Source organism: Rutilus rutilus (genome assembly GCF_951802725.1).
Source record: "Rutilus rutilus genome assembly, chromosome: 10".
NCBI lineage: Eukaryota > Metazoa > Chordata > Actinopteri > Cypriniformes > Leuciscidae > Rutilus > Rutilus rutilus.
In genome coordinates this window covers 8,957,521-8,977,181 of record NC_140215.1, presented here as the reverse complement: position 1 = coordinate 8,977,181, position 19,661 = coordinate 8,957,521, and the positions used below count along the sequence as shown (strand labels likewise).

General features: G+C 35.8%; 1 protein-coding gene across 1 annotated transcript; it reads right to left on the bottom strand.

Moving 5' to 3' along the window:
- Positions 1-72: 72 nt before the first annotated feature.
- Positions 73-17,809, bottom strand: ankar (ankyrin and armadillo repeat containing; the record flags this gene model as incomplete). Its single annotated transcript, XM_084422408.1, has 22 exons — positions 73-225; positions 314-357; positions 449-645; positions 755-864; positions 1,831-1,948; positions 2,383-2,541; positions 2,653-2,775; positions 2,861-2,967; positions 3,057-3,218; positions 3,867-4,020; positions 6,393-6,634; positions 6,823-6,991; positions 8,042-8,289; positions 9,282-9,386; positions 9,596-9,804; positions 10,445-10,646; positions 11,760-11,961; positions 12,073-12,253; positions 14,138-14,250; positions 14,741-14,904; positions 14,991-15,428; positions 17,743-17,809. The coding sequence occupies 22 exons, from the start codon at positions 17,807-17,809 to the stop codon at positions 77-79; spliced, it is 3,663 nt and encodes a 1,220-aa protein (XP_084278534.1). The 3' UTR covers positions 73-76.
- Between the last annotated feature and the right edge of the window lie 1,852 nt (positions 17,810-19,661).

Genomic DNA, 19,661 nt, shown 5'->3' with positions numbered 1-19,661 from the left:
ACGTTATTTCTCTTCCATCACCTTTTGGTGTGCATGAATGTGCCAGAGTTCATGGCCTTTCACTGAACCTCAGTGGTTAGGTACTGTGGTAGGACCCCTGTCCCGTTCCGACTCTGGGGTTTGCAGTTCTGGCCCTCTGTTTTATATGGTGCGGCAAAGGAGCCGGTGTTTCTCTCTCACCGACTGCTGACTGACTACACCTAGCATCCAGTCTCTTCGACAGTCCTGGTGAGAAGTGGTATAGCGCAAACAGCTGTATGTGAGATATATTCCTCTTTGCTTTAGGCAGTCATACACAAGTCAACTGAAATACCTTTATCACGGTGAGGCACAGGAGGGCCGCCGTTTATCTCCAAACTGCAATGGAGAAAACAGAAAGAAGACAAATTATGCTTGTGAATTATCTAAGGCCTCATATTCAGTGACTTCCTGTATAAATTTAAAGCACCTGAGGGACGGAAACCCTATTCTTCTCTGTCTTTCAAACTCTTCTGTAAAGAATTGTGATATTCTGGCATCTTGTGCTAGATTCTTCTTTAGAAGGTCATATATGTGAGGGTTTTTTCTACATTTTGCCAGAAGCTGTCGATGAGCAAAGCGATTAGAGGTCAGGCAGCCCAGAGCACTTGCACAAGCTGTACGAACCTAAAATGTAGGAAAGTGTATTATTTTATGAATGCAATTTTAAGCACTCACAGTATTTGTATAGATTGGGAAACACTAAATTTACATAAGCTAATGAAACACTATCTACCTCTCCATCTTCTGAGTCCAGATGAGCAGAGAGATGCTCTATAGCATCCATGGTGACAATCGCATCAGTAATACCTGCTCTCGTGTGAGCCAGACTAGCAAGTAGTTGTGCTGGATTAATACAAGATGGAACGTTACACAAGATTATTTTCTCATTTTATTGATACACACCACTAGGGTTCCTCAAATCTTGCGCTGGGGGGGCAATTCCCTGCAAGGTTTACCTCCAACCCTAATCAAACACACTTGAGCAAGCTAATCAAGGTCTTCAGGATCACTAGAAAAATCACAGGCTGAATCCGAAATCGTCCCCTAAACCCTCAATCACTATTCCCTACATTAGTCCACTAATACAGGTCACTTGAAGAGGTGAATGAAAACGAGAACGAATTCGGACAGCTGTTGAGCGTACACCGGCTGTACACTCGTTATTACGATGCAATGTGGGATAGAATAAGTGCACTCGATAATGTTCACTATGGTTTCAGACACCACTACAAATGGCTGTCCCCTTAAATAATGCCTATTATTATAGGGGGTGATTTTGGATTCAGCCATAGATACGTGAGTTGGATCAGGGCTTGAGCTGAACTCTGTAGGGTAGCGCCCCTCCAGGACCGGATTTGAGGAACCCTGATACACTATTGTTCAAAAGTTTGGGGTTTGATTTTTGTTTTAAATGGCTGATATATAATGAATATACTTTAAAATGTAATTTATTCCTGTGATCAAAGCTGAATTTTCAGCATCATTACTCCAGTCTTCAGTGTGTCACATGATCCTTCAGAAATCATTCCAAAATGCTCATTTGCTGCTCAAGAAACATTTCTTATTTTTAGCAATGTTATTAATATTTTTTGTGGAAACCATGACAGTTTTATTCATTCATTTATTTGAAATAGAAATATTTAGTAACATTATAAACGTCTTTACTGTCACTTTGGATCAGTTTTAATGCATTATTTCTAAGTAAAAGTATTAATTCTTTTTTTTTTTTTTATCTTAACGACTCCAACAGTCGTGTAGACTTTTGAACAGTGGTGTACATTAACACTGTTTATAAGCAGGTCCTCTCACCTGCAATGACCACAGTGGTGGATTGGTCAGACTGCAGTAATTCAACAAGATCAGTGACTCCCCTTGCAGTCAAAGTCACTTCATCTGACCCACCAATTACTCTGGCTAACACAACTATCTGTCAAACATAAGAATGTATATTTAATTACCTGTTTTTCCAGCCCTTAAAGGTATAGCAGAGGATCTTTCCGAATTTTAGATAAGACCCGCCCTCTCCACTTTTTGAATAAGTTTGATTGATTCACCAGAATGATTGACAATTAGGAGGACCAATAGTATAGGTGATCCACCCGGAAGTAAAAAATCCTCCGCTATACCTTTAACAGTTGTTCATTAAAAGCATAAATCTGTTAATTTTCTACTATGTTAAATGTTTTGTTGAGAACATACAATACAATGTCTGAAATCACATTAATTCAGTTTTTTTTTTTCAGTTTGAGTTTGAAAAAAAAAGTGATGTAAAATGTATACATTTTAATTAAAATGTCTACAATACGTTATTTATTTAGTATATACTGTATATTACGTATAAATTCAGAATCTTCTGACTACCTGAAATGCAGCTTTTGCTCTTTCTGTCTCATTGTCAGAATTCAAAAAAGTTTCATATGTCTTCATTGGAATTCCTCCCATTTGTCGAATTGCCTTCTGTTGTGCTTTGTTGTTGTATGCAAACAAGGATAATGCAAATCCAGCATCCAGACATATGTTCTAAAAGAAGTGACTTAAACAGTTAATTTCGACAAATACATTTAGTATATCAGTGGCATCAAATAAGCAAAATGGAATATTGTAAAATAAGTTTAAAGTGGTATAAATTACTTTGTTTTCAGCCCTCAGGAGCTCCAGAACAATTTCATAAGAGAAGTCCTCTTGTTCCCAAAATTCCCTCTGGAATTTTTGGTTCCCCATCAGCACACGAGCAAGAGTCTGAGCCACTTGTACCTAATGGGATTTAAAAACACAATGATGTCACTTCTTGTTTAGGGTGATGGGTATAAAAAAAACTGTTTTTGAAAATAATTCTTACCTTGACCTCAGGAGATTCATGGTATTGTAAAAGCTCTAATAATACAGGAATGGCTTTTTCTCTGTAAATTTTCTTTTGACTGTTTTTATTAGTAGTGAGTATCACTCCTGCAACCACAAAACAAACATCTTCTCATTTGCGCTATAACAATGCCATTTATACCAAAAAACCTGGAAGAAGAAGTGTGAGATATTACCAATGCACAAACAACCCAAGGCTTTGATGACACTGAGCAGGGTCTTCAGTGTTGTTCGGGACCCTCGAAGCAAACGCACCAAAGGCGGCACCCCGTTCTCCCTGCAAAAGCCTTCCTGATGGGTACGACTATCTCGGATAAGCGCTGTCGCCGCTCGGCACCCTGTGAAACAGCGAGATACGTGCAGATAACGTTCTCCGGGGGGGTGGAAAATTTGTTCCAAATGTGTAACGATATGAAGGTGTGGACAGTTATGTCTGAAAAAGTTTTTAAGGAACATCTGTCAGACAAAATGTTTTAACAGACGATCCAGAGGAGACCCGATCCAGACACCTGACTGAAGAGGAAGCACTTTTGGAATACAGCGCCGTTTTGGAATCACAGCCTGTAATCGGGTCATAGCTTAACACTAATAGCAATACAAGAGACGGAGCCACTCTTGTAAGCAATGTTTACGGAGAAACCCACTGGGGGAATAACATTCCACTCGCATGCCTTCCTGTCTTATGAGTCTAACAGATCGGTGCTGTCTCAAGACAGGGGAAGTGCTGGCCGCTTACCCGCTGGACCGGACCTGTTCTGTCAGTGACAGGGAGAAGCTCAGGCAGTCAATCTGCTCAGTTTATCCAGTGCCTGTCAACACGTAGTCAATGGGAAGCTGTTTTTATTGCATTTGGTGCTTCTTCTGTCTGGACGACAGCTTTACAGCAAGAGTGTTACTTGCATTCATGGGTGACTGATTGGTTGGATGGAACTGGGTGATGTCTTTTGGGACGGTGTATAATGAGACCGATTTGTATCTGGCCTTACCCACATATTGCATTTTGTCTGAAGAGGACAGAAGAAGGTCAAGGATGACAGGGTAACCCATCTGCTCTGCCATGAGTTTCTGTTGCTTCAGAGTTTGTCCTGCCAGGGCCCACAGAGACGTTGCACCCTGTTCCCGCACGTCCAGCTGGAACACCTGAACACAGGGTGAAGGTCAGAAAGAGTTTACTGTTCCAAGGGTTGACTTGCAGCTTTATGCAGTACGAGAACCGGACTGTGTCATTTAAGCATATTATGAATATTGTTGGCTTGTTTGTTTGTCACTTTGGATAAAATCATCTGCTAAATGAGTAATTGTAAGTTATCTAGAACCCTACAGGTAAGTTAACAAAAAATCTGGCCTTTTTGTGCTAAATTTAGCAAATTTAACCCTATAAAGCCTCCTGTGTCATATTTGATATGCACATTTCTATGGCCTTCACAATCTACTACATGCCTTCTGTCGTCTGATTGATAGTTTATACTTTTTTAGCAAGTAAATGGCCTTTTGGTACAATTCTAAAAATGTCCTGCTTCATTTTGCTTCGAAATCTTCATTAATGTTTATGAAGTAAATGTGAGAATAACTTTAATCTTTTTTAAGATGAACACCTATTGGACTCAAGCATCTTGGGTTTACTTGATTTTCCATACATAATTTTATTTGAGGAAAAGCCATGTTAAAATGTGAGTATCAAACACCAGCCTTTGAGGAATGTTTATTTCAGGGTTTCTGCACACTTTTTAAAGTCAAATTTAAGGCTTTTTAAGACCTTTTTAAGATCAGAATATATCAAAATGAATACCATGCATTAGAGGTGAGCAATATTGACAAAATATGTCTAGATATTTTCAAAGTTTTGTTGATAATAATTAGATAATATTTTACTGATTGTGTTTCTGTGCTTGGTGCCATGGCTGGTTTAGGCCTGTTGTTGACAGCTGACTGACTTCATATTCTTTGCAGTGGTCAGTTCACAGCAGTGACAGAAATTAATTTTTCTTATTAAGGGGTAATATTTTCCACCTTAAATTGATTTCCAGGGGCATTTTCACCTATATATGGACATTTGTAGATGTATGCATCACCTTTTATGTCAAATTCTAACATTCAAATTAAATTATATTAGAATAATTACACAATACCAACTGTTACCAGTCAAAATCCATCTTTGCAGTGCAGAGGTGACACAGAAATGGCATCAGATCTGGCATTAATATATTTACAATTGCATAAATAAAGCTATGAGATTGTTAAATATGAACTGATTTCGAATTTTAACGTTCTAATTAAAGGGTACTTTAAATGTGAAACTAAAACTGCCAGTAGGTGGCGGCAAGTCACTGTCTTAATAAGTGAGTTGAGGGAGTCATTCATTCAACCCTATTTTTTTACAGTCTATGATTCAACCGATTTGTTTAAACGGCTGATTCATTCTGGAAAGAAGCAAGTGATTGTTCATTGAATCATTAAATTGATTCGTTCAAAACGCGGATTCCATTCAAAAACTCGTCGCTGTCTGTTGCATTGAGACTCTGCTATGGCTTCATTTTGAAATTCTCGTCAGCGAAATAAAGGGAAACAATATTCAAATATTCAAATAAAAAAGTACGCTAATTAGATGGTTTTAATTTGGAAAACATTTAGATATGTCTAAGTCAAATTGCCATCAAAAATTTAAGACCTTTCATAAGTAAAAATAAGACTTTTTAAGGATCCGCGGACACCCTGTATTTGTACATCTGTCAATCGTCAATGTATTGGATTGCTTTATGTGTTATGCCCCCACAATAAAAACTACAGAGCTTTGATAATAAAACTAAGCATTTAAATATCATCTTACTAATACATATTATTGGGAGATATAGAGTGACAACTGATATTAATATGCATTTTATGCATGTGGTCTGGTCCGCCAAACGATTATAAAGATCTCATTGATTTGCATTACAAGGTAGCAACATTTCCTCTCACTTTTTGGCCATATGTGTAAATAAAGTAAAATCACCAAATTTCATATTTTTGCTCAATCAGTTTTCTGAAAAAGAATGAAGGTGTTTTTTATTCTAACTAAAACATAAATAATCACTAAATCAAATAAGGTAATTTACTAAAATAGTGTTTAAAAAGTCCTTAAAATATGCACAATATGGTCTGTAGTGGCTAAATCCACATCCATTTCACTGTAGCAAAATTAACAAAAACATTAAAGCAATTCATCATAATTATTCACTGAATAATGTATGTGACTAAATAGTAAGTAGTCTAAATAGTTCAGGCACTAATGGATTTAAATCAGGGGAACAATTTTCCATAACCAAAAAATTCTCCATTCCAAAAAAAATAAATAAAAAAAAAAGTGCAAAAAATAAAAAAAAACAGCTTTATATTGATTTGTTCTAAGTCTTCCCTGCATCCCTGCAATGTTTTATTGATGTGCCTGAAAAGTCAAGAACTGGCTTAGTTACCCAGAGGCAACATTGTGCAATAGAGGTTTGAATAGCATGCTAAAGCTGCAATTACATTACCTTTAAAAGTTGTAAAAGATAGTTATCAGCCGATTGCCTGAGGAAGCACTGCTGTATGTCAGGATTGTGACTGGCTATAGATTCGAGCGCTGTGGCCGCCTTGACCTGAACAGATATCTTCCTCTCTCGCAGGGCTTGCACCAGGGCATCGACCGCTCCCATCTCACATATGAGCTCCTGGTTCTCCCTGTGACCCCGAGCCAGCTCTGCAAGGGCCAAGCAAGCCTCTTCCTGCAGTGCTTCTGTTCAGAAAAACACATACGTTTAATCTGAAGGCAATTTATTTTTTAGAGTTTCTCCTTTTGAAAACAACAGCAAAAAGGTTTGGAACAACGTGAGTGAGTAAAAAAATGACAGGATTTCCATTTTTGAGGGATCTATTATTTTAAGAACAGACATTTGTTCTCATTTTCTAGAAGGTAAACAGTACCAGAGTTCACAGACAGGAATTCGATGAGATGTGGAACTCCTCCAGCATGTGCAACAGCAGTTTGGTTGCACGGGCTTCTGACGCATAGTGTTCGTATGCACCTGACAGCATTTACTAGCACATTTTGGAGGTCAGAGGTCAGGAGCTTCACTACTAGGGTCACCCCACCCTGCACAAAAATGTTTGAGTATTTGTTTAAAAAAAAAAAAAACCTTTAAGCCCGTTCACACGAAGGACGATGACTATAAAGATAACGATCAAAATAGTTCTAAAAATGTTATCCAGCTGATGAACGATAAAAACATTGACAGCCAATCAGAATCCATCCTGCTGTAACGAGCTCGAGCATTTAAAGCGGCAAACGAGCTTAGAATAAACAGAACAATATCGTCCACTCGACGCTAATATTTATAGTTATCGTTCTTGGTGTGAACAGGCCTTTACACTGATGGTGATATCTTTGGAATAATTAAGATTTTTTATTGTTTTTGACAGAAGCCTCTTCTACTCACGAAGGCTGAATTTATTTGAACAAAAATACAGTAAAAACAGTAATATTGTTAAATAACTGATTACTAAATAACAAATAACTGATTTCTGTTTGGATACATTTTAAAATGTAATTTACTCCTGTGATGCACAGTCTTCAGTGTCACATGATCCTTCAGAAATCATTCTAATTGCTGATCTGATTGCAGATCTAATATGCTGATTTGGTGCTTAAAGTGCTCAATTATTAATAATGGTTCTTATAATTATCAATATTGAAAACCGGTTTTGCTGCTTAATATTTTTGTGTAAACTGATAGTTTTTCATGATTTTTTGATGAATAAAAAGTAAAAAAAAAAGAACAGCATTTATTTAAAATAGAAATCTTTTGTAACATAAATGTCTTTACTGTCATAATTGAAAGCATCCTTGTTGAATAAAAGTATTCATTTATATACTTTTAATAAATCCTAACTTACTTGGCCCAAACCTAACATGGTAGACTATCACGGTTTCCACAAAAACATAAGCAGGACAACAGTTTTCAACATTATAATAATAAGAAATGTTTCTTGAGCACCTAATCAACATGTGACACTGAATTCAGGTGTGCAGATGAGACTTCAAAAACATTAAAAAAATCTTTATTATTCCAAACTTTTCGCCGCCAGTGTATAAGCTTAGGAACTTTAGATGTGAACAGATAGCATGAAAAGTATCTTGGCTCACCAGCTGAGCGATGAGGCTTTGGTGCTGTTCGCTGTGTCCCGCCAGATCGGCTAGTATAACAGCACAGCGAGAGTGCAGCTCAGGCTGACGGCCGCTGAGGAGCTTGATCAACACCGGTACGGCACCATGATGCACCAGATCTTCACAGAGTTTTGCATTCTCTGACATTTGACACAGCACAGCTGTAGCCATGCACTGCACAACCTGTCTGTCCGAACCAAGGAGGCCCACCAGCACTGGAATACCTCCTGCAGTGCAGTGACTATCATTAGGCAGAAATATAATGCAGGCCAATTCACACTGCACCGACAGATGGAGACCAATCGCCAGATGACAGTGCGTCACTTCTTCACACTTCATTCCATGTTCCGACAAACACCAATTCAACACGTTCAACCAAGTGCCGACTGTTGCCGTTGGTTGGTGTCTGTCGGTGCAGTGTGAATTGACCTTAACTTTTTCCAATCTTCTAGCCCAGTGGCTCTCAACTGGTTCAAGCGGCAACTCGACAGTTCCAATATTGTTTATCTTACAAAGGTGAAAAAGAGCTTAAAATATTGTGTTAGGTTGCTGAATATGAGAAATGCATTTATTGAGCTATTTTTGTCAGAACTAGGGGTGTAACAATACATTAATGTCATCTATCATGATATTTTGAACAAAGCCAAAAAAATGCATTAATATTTCTAACTCGAATGGTAAACAATTAACAAAAAGTACTGTTCATTAAAATGCTACATTTGATGTTACAACAGGAATGGACTTGGCCCAAATGCAACCTTGGCAAAGGTGACACTAAATAGAAATATTCATTGTTCTGCTTAGCTAAAAATACAGAATTATGTCAGACTAATATGCTTGCACTCTGTCCCTGACTACATACATTTAAAAGGTTTTAAATATTGTATTTTATTATATAATAATGTATTTCATTTTTAATTTATTAATAATAATTAATAAACATGGAAGCTGAAATGTATGACCTTCTGGGTTTATCCTATTTAAAGCACCACTGCCATATCTGATTAAATCTATCTAAACTTTCATTTTGGGTAAACCATGCATATTATCGCTTTCCACAATACATGTTAAATTTGTTGTATTGCGATATATTGAAACATGATATATTGTTACACCCCCACTCATGACCCATTTTGGGGCCACAACCTGCTAGTTTAGAAATGTAATCAAATAAGTTTCTGTCTGAAATTAGCTTGATTATCAAGTCTATATCTATGACCTGCTTCCATTATGTCCTCACAGGAGGACTCAGTGTTTACACAAAGAGCCTCAAGACACCTGAGGGCCATCTCCAGCCGCCTGGTGTCCTCACTCTGGATCATTTCTGCCGGAAAAAAAGAGGGAGACCGAGCAAATCATTACCACAATTGCAAATTTAAAAAATAAATAAATAACTTATTGATTTAAATAAATTATTTGCTACTCATCTAAAAGTTCGAGAAGCCGTTTTACTTGGATATACGTCACAATAGGGAAGAAAAGACAATAGAAACTTTCGTTTCATGACATTTTAAATCTGCTACCGTATCATACCGACAAGAATCTTCCACACAGGAAGCCCATCCAAGTTCAGCTGAATGAGGTGTCTAAGGACATCTGTGTGAAAGTAAAGTGCTGCCAGGTGGACAGTGTTATTGCCCTTGCTGTCTTCCTCTCTCCAGTTCGCCCCAGTGGACAACAGGACGTCCAGAGCTTCCACTGAACCAGAGGTCGCTGACAATAAGAGTGGTGAACTTCCATACCTATAAAATATCCATTATCATGCATCTCTTAAAAAAAACTATTTATGATTATTATGATGAAAGAAAGTTACCCTATTAAATACATGCATACACTTCTGTTCAAAAGTTTGTTGTCAGTGAGATTGAAAGAAAATAATTCCTTTATTCAGCAAGGATGCATTAAATTGATCAAAAGTGATTTCTATTTTAAATAAATGCTGTTCTTTTGAACTTTCTTTTCATAAAAGAATCCTGAAAAGAAGTGTATCACGGTTTCTACACAAATATGAATTAGCACAATTGTTTTAAACATTGATAATAATAAGAAATATTTCTTGAGCAGCAAATCAGCATATTAGAATGATTTCTGAAGGATCATGTGACACTGAAAACTGGAGTAATGATGTTGAAAATTTAGCTTTGATCACATGAATAAATTACATTTTAAACCATTCAAATATAAAAAAGGTTTTTTGGAATATTATTTCACAATATTACTGTTTTTACTGTATTGTTAATCAATAAATCAGCCAGGTGAGCATAAAAGAGACTTCTTTCAAAAACCTTAAAACCGACCCCAAACTTTTGAAAAGTAGTGCGTACACATTTAAATATATATAATATTTTTACAGTTGATCCATTGCTAAAATATATCACATACTCAGCAGGGGTCCTCATCTCCAATAACGTAGGGTCTTTCCTGCATAGTGCTTGAATACACGCCACCTGGCCGTAGAAGGCTGCAAAATGAATAGCCATCCAGCCTCTCTTATCCACAAGTTTATAGTCCGCTCGCAGAGCTAGAAGACAGTTTAAGGATTCCAGGGAGCCACATTGTGCAGCGAGGTGCATTGGTGTGAGCCCTAAAAGAGGGGGAAAAAAGTTTTCAATGGCATCTTTAAAAACATAATGCAAGGTTTTAGCTTTTTGGAGTAATTTTGAGCTGTCACTACAATTTATTTTGATGGTCCCTTACATATTCTGTTGACTATGAGTAAAGTTGCAGACCTACATGTCAACTAACTCTCAATAGAGTATTAATAGAGTATTAGTAGACTGGTAGGGTTAGAGTTTGGGTTAGTAAAGTAAGTTACTTATAGTCAGTAGAATATTGTTGATAATACTGTTGGAGGACCATCAAAATAAAGCGTTAGCGGATATTAAGCAGACAGTCAACTATTACTATAATGACTGGTAGTTGACATGTACAGTAGGTGAAACATTACTTACAGTCAAGAGAATGTCTAAATGGGACCATCAAAATAAAGTGTTCCCAATAAAGCATAATAATAATAATACATTATTATTATTATTTAGATTATTATTATTGGTGTGAGCCCTAAAAGGGGAATAACAATAAAGAAACATCATTGGTTACATCCGTTTTGATTTTATAATTGTTGTTGTTGTTGATATTATTATTATTATTGGTTAAATTTATTTCTCTTTTAGGATATGAGAGCTTTGATACTAATAATACTAATAATAATTTGTATTATTACATTTTTATTAATCAATTATTAAATTATTATCATTAATATTAATATTTTATTAATAATAATTGATAAAATATTAATAATCAAAACAATTATAATAATAATAATAATTTTTAAAGATGGGATCTTTAGATGTGTTGTGTCAGGTTTAGCATCATTGGTTGCATCTGTTTTGCCTAATGAAATGACCTTTATAAATGTCACTTAATACATTAAATAGATTTTTATATAAAATGTATATTTTACAAAATTATTATCATTAGTAGTAGTAGTAGTATTGGTTGCATTGGTCATAGATTTTTTTCTTTCAGGAGTTTCCAGTATAAGACCCCTTACCAGCTCCTTCTATGAATGGACCTCCAACACCTGGTTTTCCTGCCAATAAAAATGACGTACTGTAAGAATATGATCAAATGTCTATAAGCTTCTCAATGCCTTTAAATCCAGCTGCACTTGAATAGAGACTGATAATGTGCTGACCTGTGTTGGTGAATCTCTCGCTGCGAGTCTGGTTGAGATTGACTCCTGCTGCAGCCAGCTGAAGGACGATGTGTGATTGGTTGTTGGCCGAAGCGTGGTGAAGCAGAGAGAGACCCTGCTCATCAAGAACATGCAGGTGGGACGGCGGGTTCCTGCGACTTAGTGAGCGGAACGCTGCACACAGTCCTCTCTCTGCTGCTGATTTCAGCCCAAATGCCACGTTCTGATACCACGTTACAAACACAGTTTTGATGTTTAAATACAGAGTATGTAAATGGGGGTACTCTGAAACCAATTGATTGTCATTTATCACCTTGCACTTTATTGCTTTTGTGCAACCAAATGTTTTCTTGAACTGCTCGTGTAGCTCAATGTCCGTCAAGGGCAGTCTCTTCTCTTTGAGGGTTTTGATGGAAGCGTTTAAAGCCCCCCACCACTGAACCATGTTTTGTTGGGGATAAAGCGATTCTAACTCAATGGAGATGACATTATAGCTGCAAAACACAAATGTAAGTTAGATGCCATGCAAAGCAACATTCTAAGTGGACAGTATTCGGTAACACTTTATTTTAAGGTGATGTAGTTACATGCTACTACATGTACTTAATATAGTAATAACAGAAAATGATGTATGATTACAAGTAACAAACCCTAACCGTAACTCTATTGTAAGTACATGTAGTTAATTAATATTACTCTGCACTTATATGAGTAAGTACAATGTAACTACATCACCTTAAAATAAAGTGTAACCCAGTATTTATATAATTGAAAATATTAATACATGAATGTTGTTGTTAGGGATTATCTGAGTTTGTGATATGTTTGGATGAGTTTTGTATTACGTTTTAGTTCAGTGCCTCAGGCACAAACGGAGAAGTTCACACTGATCTGCGAAAACGACTAAAAACGGTGTATTCTGCTGCCAGGCCATTAGATGGCAATGAAACACTATAGACTGAACACGTAATACGCATGTGCATGACGTCATCGTTTTCAGAGATTCACCTTTTTGTTGTTTACAGGGAGACCGCTTTCAAAACCTTGCACTTTGAAACCCGTTTTTAAAAGTTTGCGTTTTCAGGCACCCAAAACGCTGTTGTCGTGTAAATGAATGGCCAATGGTAAATGAATGAAAACGGGTTTCAAAGTGCAAGTTTTTGAAAACAACACCCTTAAGGCCCGTTCACACCAAGCACGATAACTATAAAGATAACGATAAAGATATAATTCTAAAAATCGTTCTCCATATTAAAGAATAACAGAGTTCACACCACAACTATAACGATAAAGATATGAGGAACGATATCGTTTGGATCACTTTCAGAACGATTTTTTTTCCAGCTGTCGAACGATAAAACACTGACAGCCAATCAGAATCCACTCTAATTTAAAGGTCTCGCGCATTTAAAATGGATCTGGATCATCCGGGCGCGCGTGTGCTTAGAAAAAGACCGTTATCGGTCGTTGGTGTGGACGCATATAGTTATCTTTATCGTTATCTTTATCGTTATCTTTATAGTTATCGTGCTTGGTGTGAACGGGCCTTTACCATCTCCGTGTACACAACAAAAACACAGATCTGTGAAAACACAGACGTCATGCACATGCGTATTACGTGTTTAGTCTATAGGCTTTTTTATGCAAAATGAAAGAATACAGATATTAACAGTAAGAAATAAGGGTGGCATACGGACATCATCACAAGTGGTTATAAGAATTACACAAAGCAACACAATATAACATTTTGTCATCATGAAAAATTAAAGGTTCCTTAAAACAGACTCAAGGATGATATGTTTTCGAAGCCTTTGTGAAGATAAAATTTACCCAGAAGACAAAGTAATAATACAGTATTATCAAGATTAACATCCTTAGAATGAAAAAATAAAAAATAATGTAATTTGTTTCTATAGACATGTGCGTTCGGCTCGAGTGCACTGTAGTAAAAGAATGTGTATTTGCACAGGTGCGTAGTCTTTACAAAGTGACATCGCCAACTACTTGTCTGGCATGAATAATACAGCGTTATTAGTCGTTTTTACAGATCCGTGTGAACGGGGATCGTTTTGATAATGTTGTTATCTGTACAAAAGAAAAACTTTTCCATTTTTAGCACATCGTTGTCATATCGCTGGTGATTCTGACCAATCACGTGAATGTGTGGGTTCGTCAACGAGTGGATCTCTGAGCTGGTGTGAGTAAGTGGAGGCGGGGCTAATTTGCATATTCATAGAACCGCGCATACTTAACGAGTCAAGGCTGTAGAGTTACATTCAAGCTATTATAAGGCATGAAGAAGAAAAAAAATATCAAGGAAAAATTTTGGTGATCAAAGTTGAGTTTTAAGGGATAGAATTTGTGACAGAAGTGCTGACCTTTTCCCTTCAATCTCACTGAGTGGAATTGGAAACTGTGTTTTATAAGAGTCCTGACGAAGCAACTCGTGAAGGTAATTGGCTGCTTGAGTCTGCAGTGTTCTGAAAGCCACCTACACACACACACAAAAAAAATCTATATATAATACCAATTTAATTCTGTAAACTATCTATTTAAAACCCTAAAATACATATCAGTGTCTGATTCTTATCAAATGAAATGGATATTTCGTCTAACAATCCAGAAATTAATTTATATTACAAGGGAATAATAATATATTTAACTATATTCATATTTTAAATATATGATTATATTTAATTCCATATAGTCAATATTAAATATAATTTGTATAATTTTATTTGTATTATTGGTATATATAATTGCATATATGCAATGTTAAATGTATTATTACATTTAATTGCACATATGCAATTAAATATAACAATTATTATTATATTTAATATTGTCTACATGAAATGAAATATTATTATTAATATGTTTTATTTATTTACTTCACAAACAAACAATTAAATAAATGCTATTGGATTCTATAAGCTTTGCATTTTTATTAAAACGGAAACTGTCCTAGACTCATCTCTCACCTTTGTTTCCTCAGTGATGTCATCAAGAGGAGGAGTCCCCACATCAAATTCAATCCCTCCATGAAGGTGAAAATACTGATCTTGCGTTTGTGAAAAGTGCTTGCAGGCAAATTCTGGTCCAAGAATATGTGGAGGAACCTCTCGCTCTGTTTTCAACTTGTCGTCTTTAAGCATAAAAAAAAAGTCAGTGCATCCACATATTTATCATTATCAGGCATGGCAGTGATAGCAATCAAAAGAAAATGCAAACCTGACAAAGGTGGGAGCATTTGAGACAGATTAGGAATCAACATCTTTTTCCTCAAAGATATCAGAAAGGGCACCAGGAACGTGATGAGCTTCAGGTAGGCGAGGTCTCTGGAGACTTCTGCATTCCTCTCAAGGTGCTTTCTCACCACAATAATGTGTTCAGACAGTCTTTTCTGTAGCCTCTGGTAGGTGGCCAGATCAATGTTGTCCTCAGTGAGTCGGACCACATTAGACAGGCTATGAGTCCCCTCAAACACAAGGAGATTCTGGTGCTGGCGGACAGAGGTCAGGTAGGCGCTCAGCTTGATCAGGATGTTCTCTGAGTATTGTGAGAAGAGATTCTCCTCGTCTGCGCTGTTGGGTTCATAGGTTGGGTCTACATCAATGTTCTCCTTATAAATGTCCTGATAACATGGATCATCTGAGATGTCTGTGAAACCTGATAAGACAAATCAGTGTTATTTTAGTATCACTGCAATGCATTGTATATAAATATATTTTTTTTTATTTAAAATTTTAAGACTTCAGATGCAAAAATCTCTAAGCCCATCTGTAACGTGTAAGCAGGGACGAGGCAGAGAGGGAATCCAGATACAAGTTTTAATAGACAAACATAAACACAAAATAATCCAGGAACAACAGTAAAATCCATAAAGAGAAGGCAGGAGATAACTGAAGCACAGAGGTTTAAAGGTACAATATGCAACATTTTCTGCCGCTAGAGGGCGCTACATTCCAAACAATAACAACGGCGTAGCTTGATGACGATGTGAAGGAGCGTGGAATGATGGGAACTGTTGTTTTCAACTCCACTGTGGATGTAAACAAAGTCCTTTTGTCGAATTCATTGTTGTGATAACGCTGCGCAGTTTTACGTGTTCTAAACAATTGTTGTAAAAGTAGGCTACATTCGAACATACCCACATCATTTGCCAAAATACTGAATCTTTATGTATAACACATGCTATATTTATTTACATGGCCATAAACACCAGACGTGATAAACAATGTCAATAAACTAAACACAAACCTAAAGCAATAATACTTGCATAAACATAACTATTACCGAATGCTACATTTGGAAAATATCAAATTAAGCATGCTTTGTGTCGACAGAACCAGCTGCAATAAGTAAAGAATAATTGTGTTCCATAATGACAGCACGAAACAAGCTAACGTTTGTTGCTTGATAGACGCTACAACTACAACTTCTGCATTTGTCCAGGACTCCACGCAGTACGAGCGGAAACCAAGGGTAACGCGGATAAGACGCAATTGACTGGCGCCCCGTTTCCTTGGTTAAAATCGCAATTTTCTCACGATTTTAAAATAGTTGGAAACATTTGGGATATTGTAAGTAATCAACTTAACAAAATATGTAACACTGGCCTTGAGATTTTGGGATATTTTAATGCAAAATTCTTACATATTGTACCTTTAAATAGACAGGTTTACAAGGGGCTGACGGACAGGTGTTGGTGATTGATGTCATGGGAACTAATGAGGGTAAACAAACAAGGTACAAGGCAACACAGGAACCAAACACAGGAATGAACACAGAAACAATGGCGAACTAAGAATCTACAACATAAAAGTCCTACAAAACACAAGACAGTACAGGGATCGTGACATCGTCTGACATTTTTCTTTTTTCTTGAGCATTGCTATCAGGCTCCTATGTTTCGGTTCAGTTATTTAGGCTAATTTGAATGGCAATGAAAGGGTTATTAGTCAGTTATTGAAATGCCTTATTTGCAAAAAAAGTTCACTGACAAGAGAGTAAAATTAAAAACAAAAATACTCAGAAATGCTAAAAAATGTCAGATGAACTTAGAGGTTTTTGCATCTGACGTCTTCCTATATAATATTTTATAATTATTTATCAATAATGAACTATTAAAATATAATGATCAAATATTTAATAATATATTTATTATTATTTAATATTATATTTATTATTATTTAACATACATTTAATTATATTTTGTTTTTATATTTTCCTTTTATTTTTAGTAATTTTGTTGTGTTTTTTTTTTTTATGTCTATACAGGCCTAATTTTTATTGATATTCAATATGATATTGATATTTAGTTGCACTTATTTTACATCAGGGAAAACTGTGTCTAAACTAGCGCTTTATATATTTGATTTTATTTAGGTTGAAGTTTATTTTATTTCATGTCATTTTTGTAGTAACACTTTACAATAAGGTCTCATTGATTCACACTAATGCATTAACTAATATTTTTACAACATTTATTAACTTTTTTTTGAAAATGTTAGGTAATACAAATGTTCATTCAGAGCATTAATTAACTAATACAACTTTTGACCTTAAAATGTTTAAGTAAATGTTTAAAATTAACTAACAATTTAACATTATTAAGATGAAAAAATGCTGAATAAGTATTGTTCATTGTTAGTTATTTCCACCTATTTCAACTTAAAAATGTAAGTTCAGCTTTAATGCACAAGTCATTTCAACTCACTATTTTAATATAGCCTATTCGTGCTGAATTGCTCTCTATAAGTTGATAATATTTGCTGTTTCAACTTATTAAATTAAGTTTTTTTTTAAAAGACTTACTAAAGTACATTCTGTCCTGACGTGGTATCAATTTACAAACGGAACCTTGTTGTAAAGTGTCACCATTTTAGTTTCATTTAGTTTATAACACTGATAGACTACAAATGACATTATTACTTTCACACCATACTTTGGCTGTTCTGGATCGAAATAATTGACATCTCACCTGCATTGAGGAACTGTTCAAGCACATCTTTCTTAGTTTGAGGCACACCATCTGAATCAACGGCCATGATGGATCTCCATAACTCAGAGAAGCGCATGCGTTTTTCTCTAGAAATGTAACTCCCGTGCCAGAGAGCCTTTATGGTATAATCTATGTTTATTAGTATCTGACCGACTTTTGTATCGTGATATGCTGGTGGTAACTGGCACGTGGAGCTCTGGTCATAGTTGGGTACCAGATTGATAACAGGAACTTGGTTAAAACCATATATTCCCACAGTCAGCTCCCTCACAATCTGGTGGACCACTTTGTAATCCAGGGGCAAACATGCGTCAAAGGGAGCCAGAATGATTATGTTGGGAGCTAAGATGTTCCTCATCTGTCTGATGATGCCGGGAGGAGCATCCACAGGCTGGTTGTGCACTTCACCACTGAGCAGCCAGTTACTGGAGGTCAGGCTGAGCACTTCTTGCAGTTCCCTGCGGTCATATTTCTGCAGTAAAGACTGGGCGGTCAACGCAGCACGAACAGCTCTCTCGCTGCTCTGGTCGGATGAGTTCTCCATCAAAACTTTATCAGTTTATTTCAGAAATAGATCATTACGGTTCACCTTGAAAGATTGAGCTGTCCGATGAAATGTGTGATTTTGAACAGTGTTGCTCTTAGCAACCAGTGACGCATGATAGTGACCGTTCTTCTGCAACTCTTCAGATCAACCCATAGATGGTGCTGTTGCACACTTTCGCGGTCAAGGTGAGTGCAACATGCAGGATCAGCTCAAAAATAAGGTGTTACTTAGTATTTTTGTTTTGTTTTGTTTGTGTAACATGGACAGTGCACATTAATTGACATTACTATAAATGCTCCAGTCATCTGTAGTTCAAGACAGAATGTTACAAAATCACCTTAAAAACAAATAAAAAAATGTAGTCAACAATATAAAAGGAAATATGTAAATTGTGATATAGATATGCGCAAAATCACATAATTTTTTATTTATTGCCTATATAAATCCATCTATCTAACACAATAACATCAAAGTAAGAGACATCCGTTTGGTTTAATACTATAGAGGGGTTAAATTAATTTTTAGTTATAAATAATAGGATTTTTTTGGTTGAAGTAATTTTATTTATAAATGCAGATTTAATCAAATGTCACCCCTTAAAACGTCTTTAAATGCCTTAAAATGATTAAACATTCTCAAACAATGACAAACAAAAACTCAAACATTCATAAACAATAACTTGTATTATCTATTAGAATATGATATGAATGATTTTATATAATGTATGTAATATAATAATGTTACATAATTTAATTTGTATGCCTACCATAGACCATACCTGTCAACATTTGGATACCAAAATACGGGAAATCTGAAGAGGGGGGGGGTTTCTTTATTTATTTATTTTTTATTTTATTTATATCATGTTTCTTTATTTATTTTTATCAATTGCAACAATTAACTGCATTAATTAATCACGATTAATTGCCATTAAAAAAAACTTACTTTTTAACATTTTATAATGTAATAATTTCACAATTAATCTCCAAATTAAGGTAGAAAAACATAAAACAGTATATTTTAAATATTTGTCTAACAGGTAGGAAAAATATACAGAAATTGAAGTTATCAAACAGTTTGCACTGCATACAATTTAAATTGTACATAGATTAATCCTTATTAAAGTAAAAAAAGATCTTTAGTCAAGAGCAGTGAGTGCTTTTCTCTGTTACCTTTGTTCTTTGATTAACTTTACTGACAGAAAGCTTTATTGGCTACTGTCTCTTTAAAAACAGCCGCTGACGGATCTCACACGCGTCTCATTCTCTCACAACTCTTTGCTTTCATTTACGACTTTTTTTTAAACTAATTTAAGACTGCTCAGACTGCTCTTATGAGGATACTCGACAAA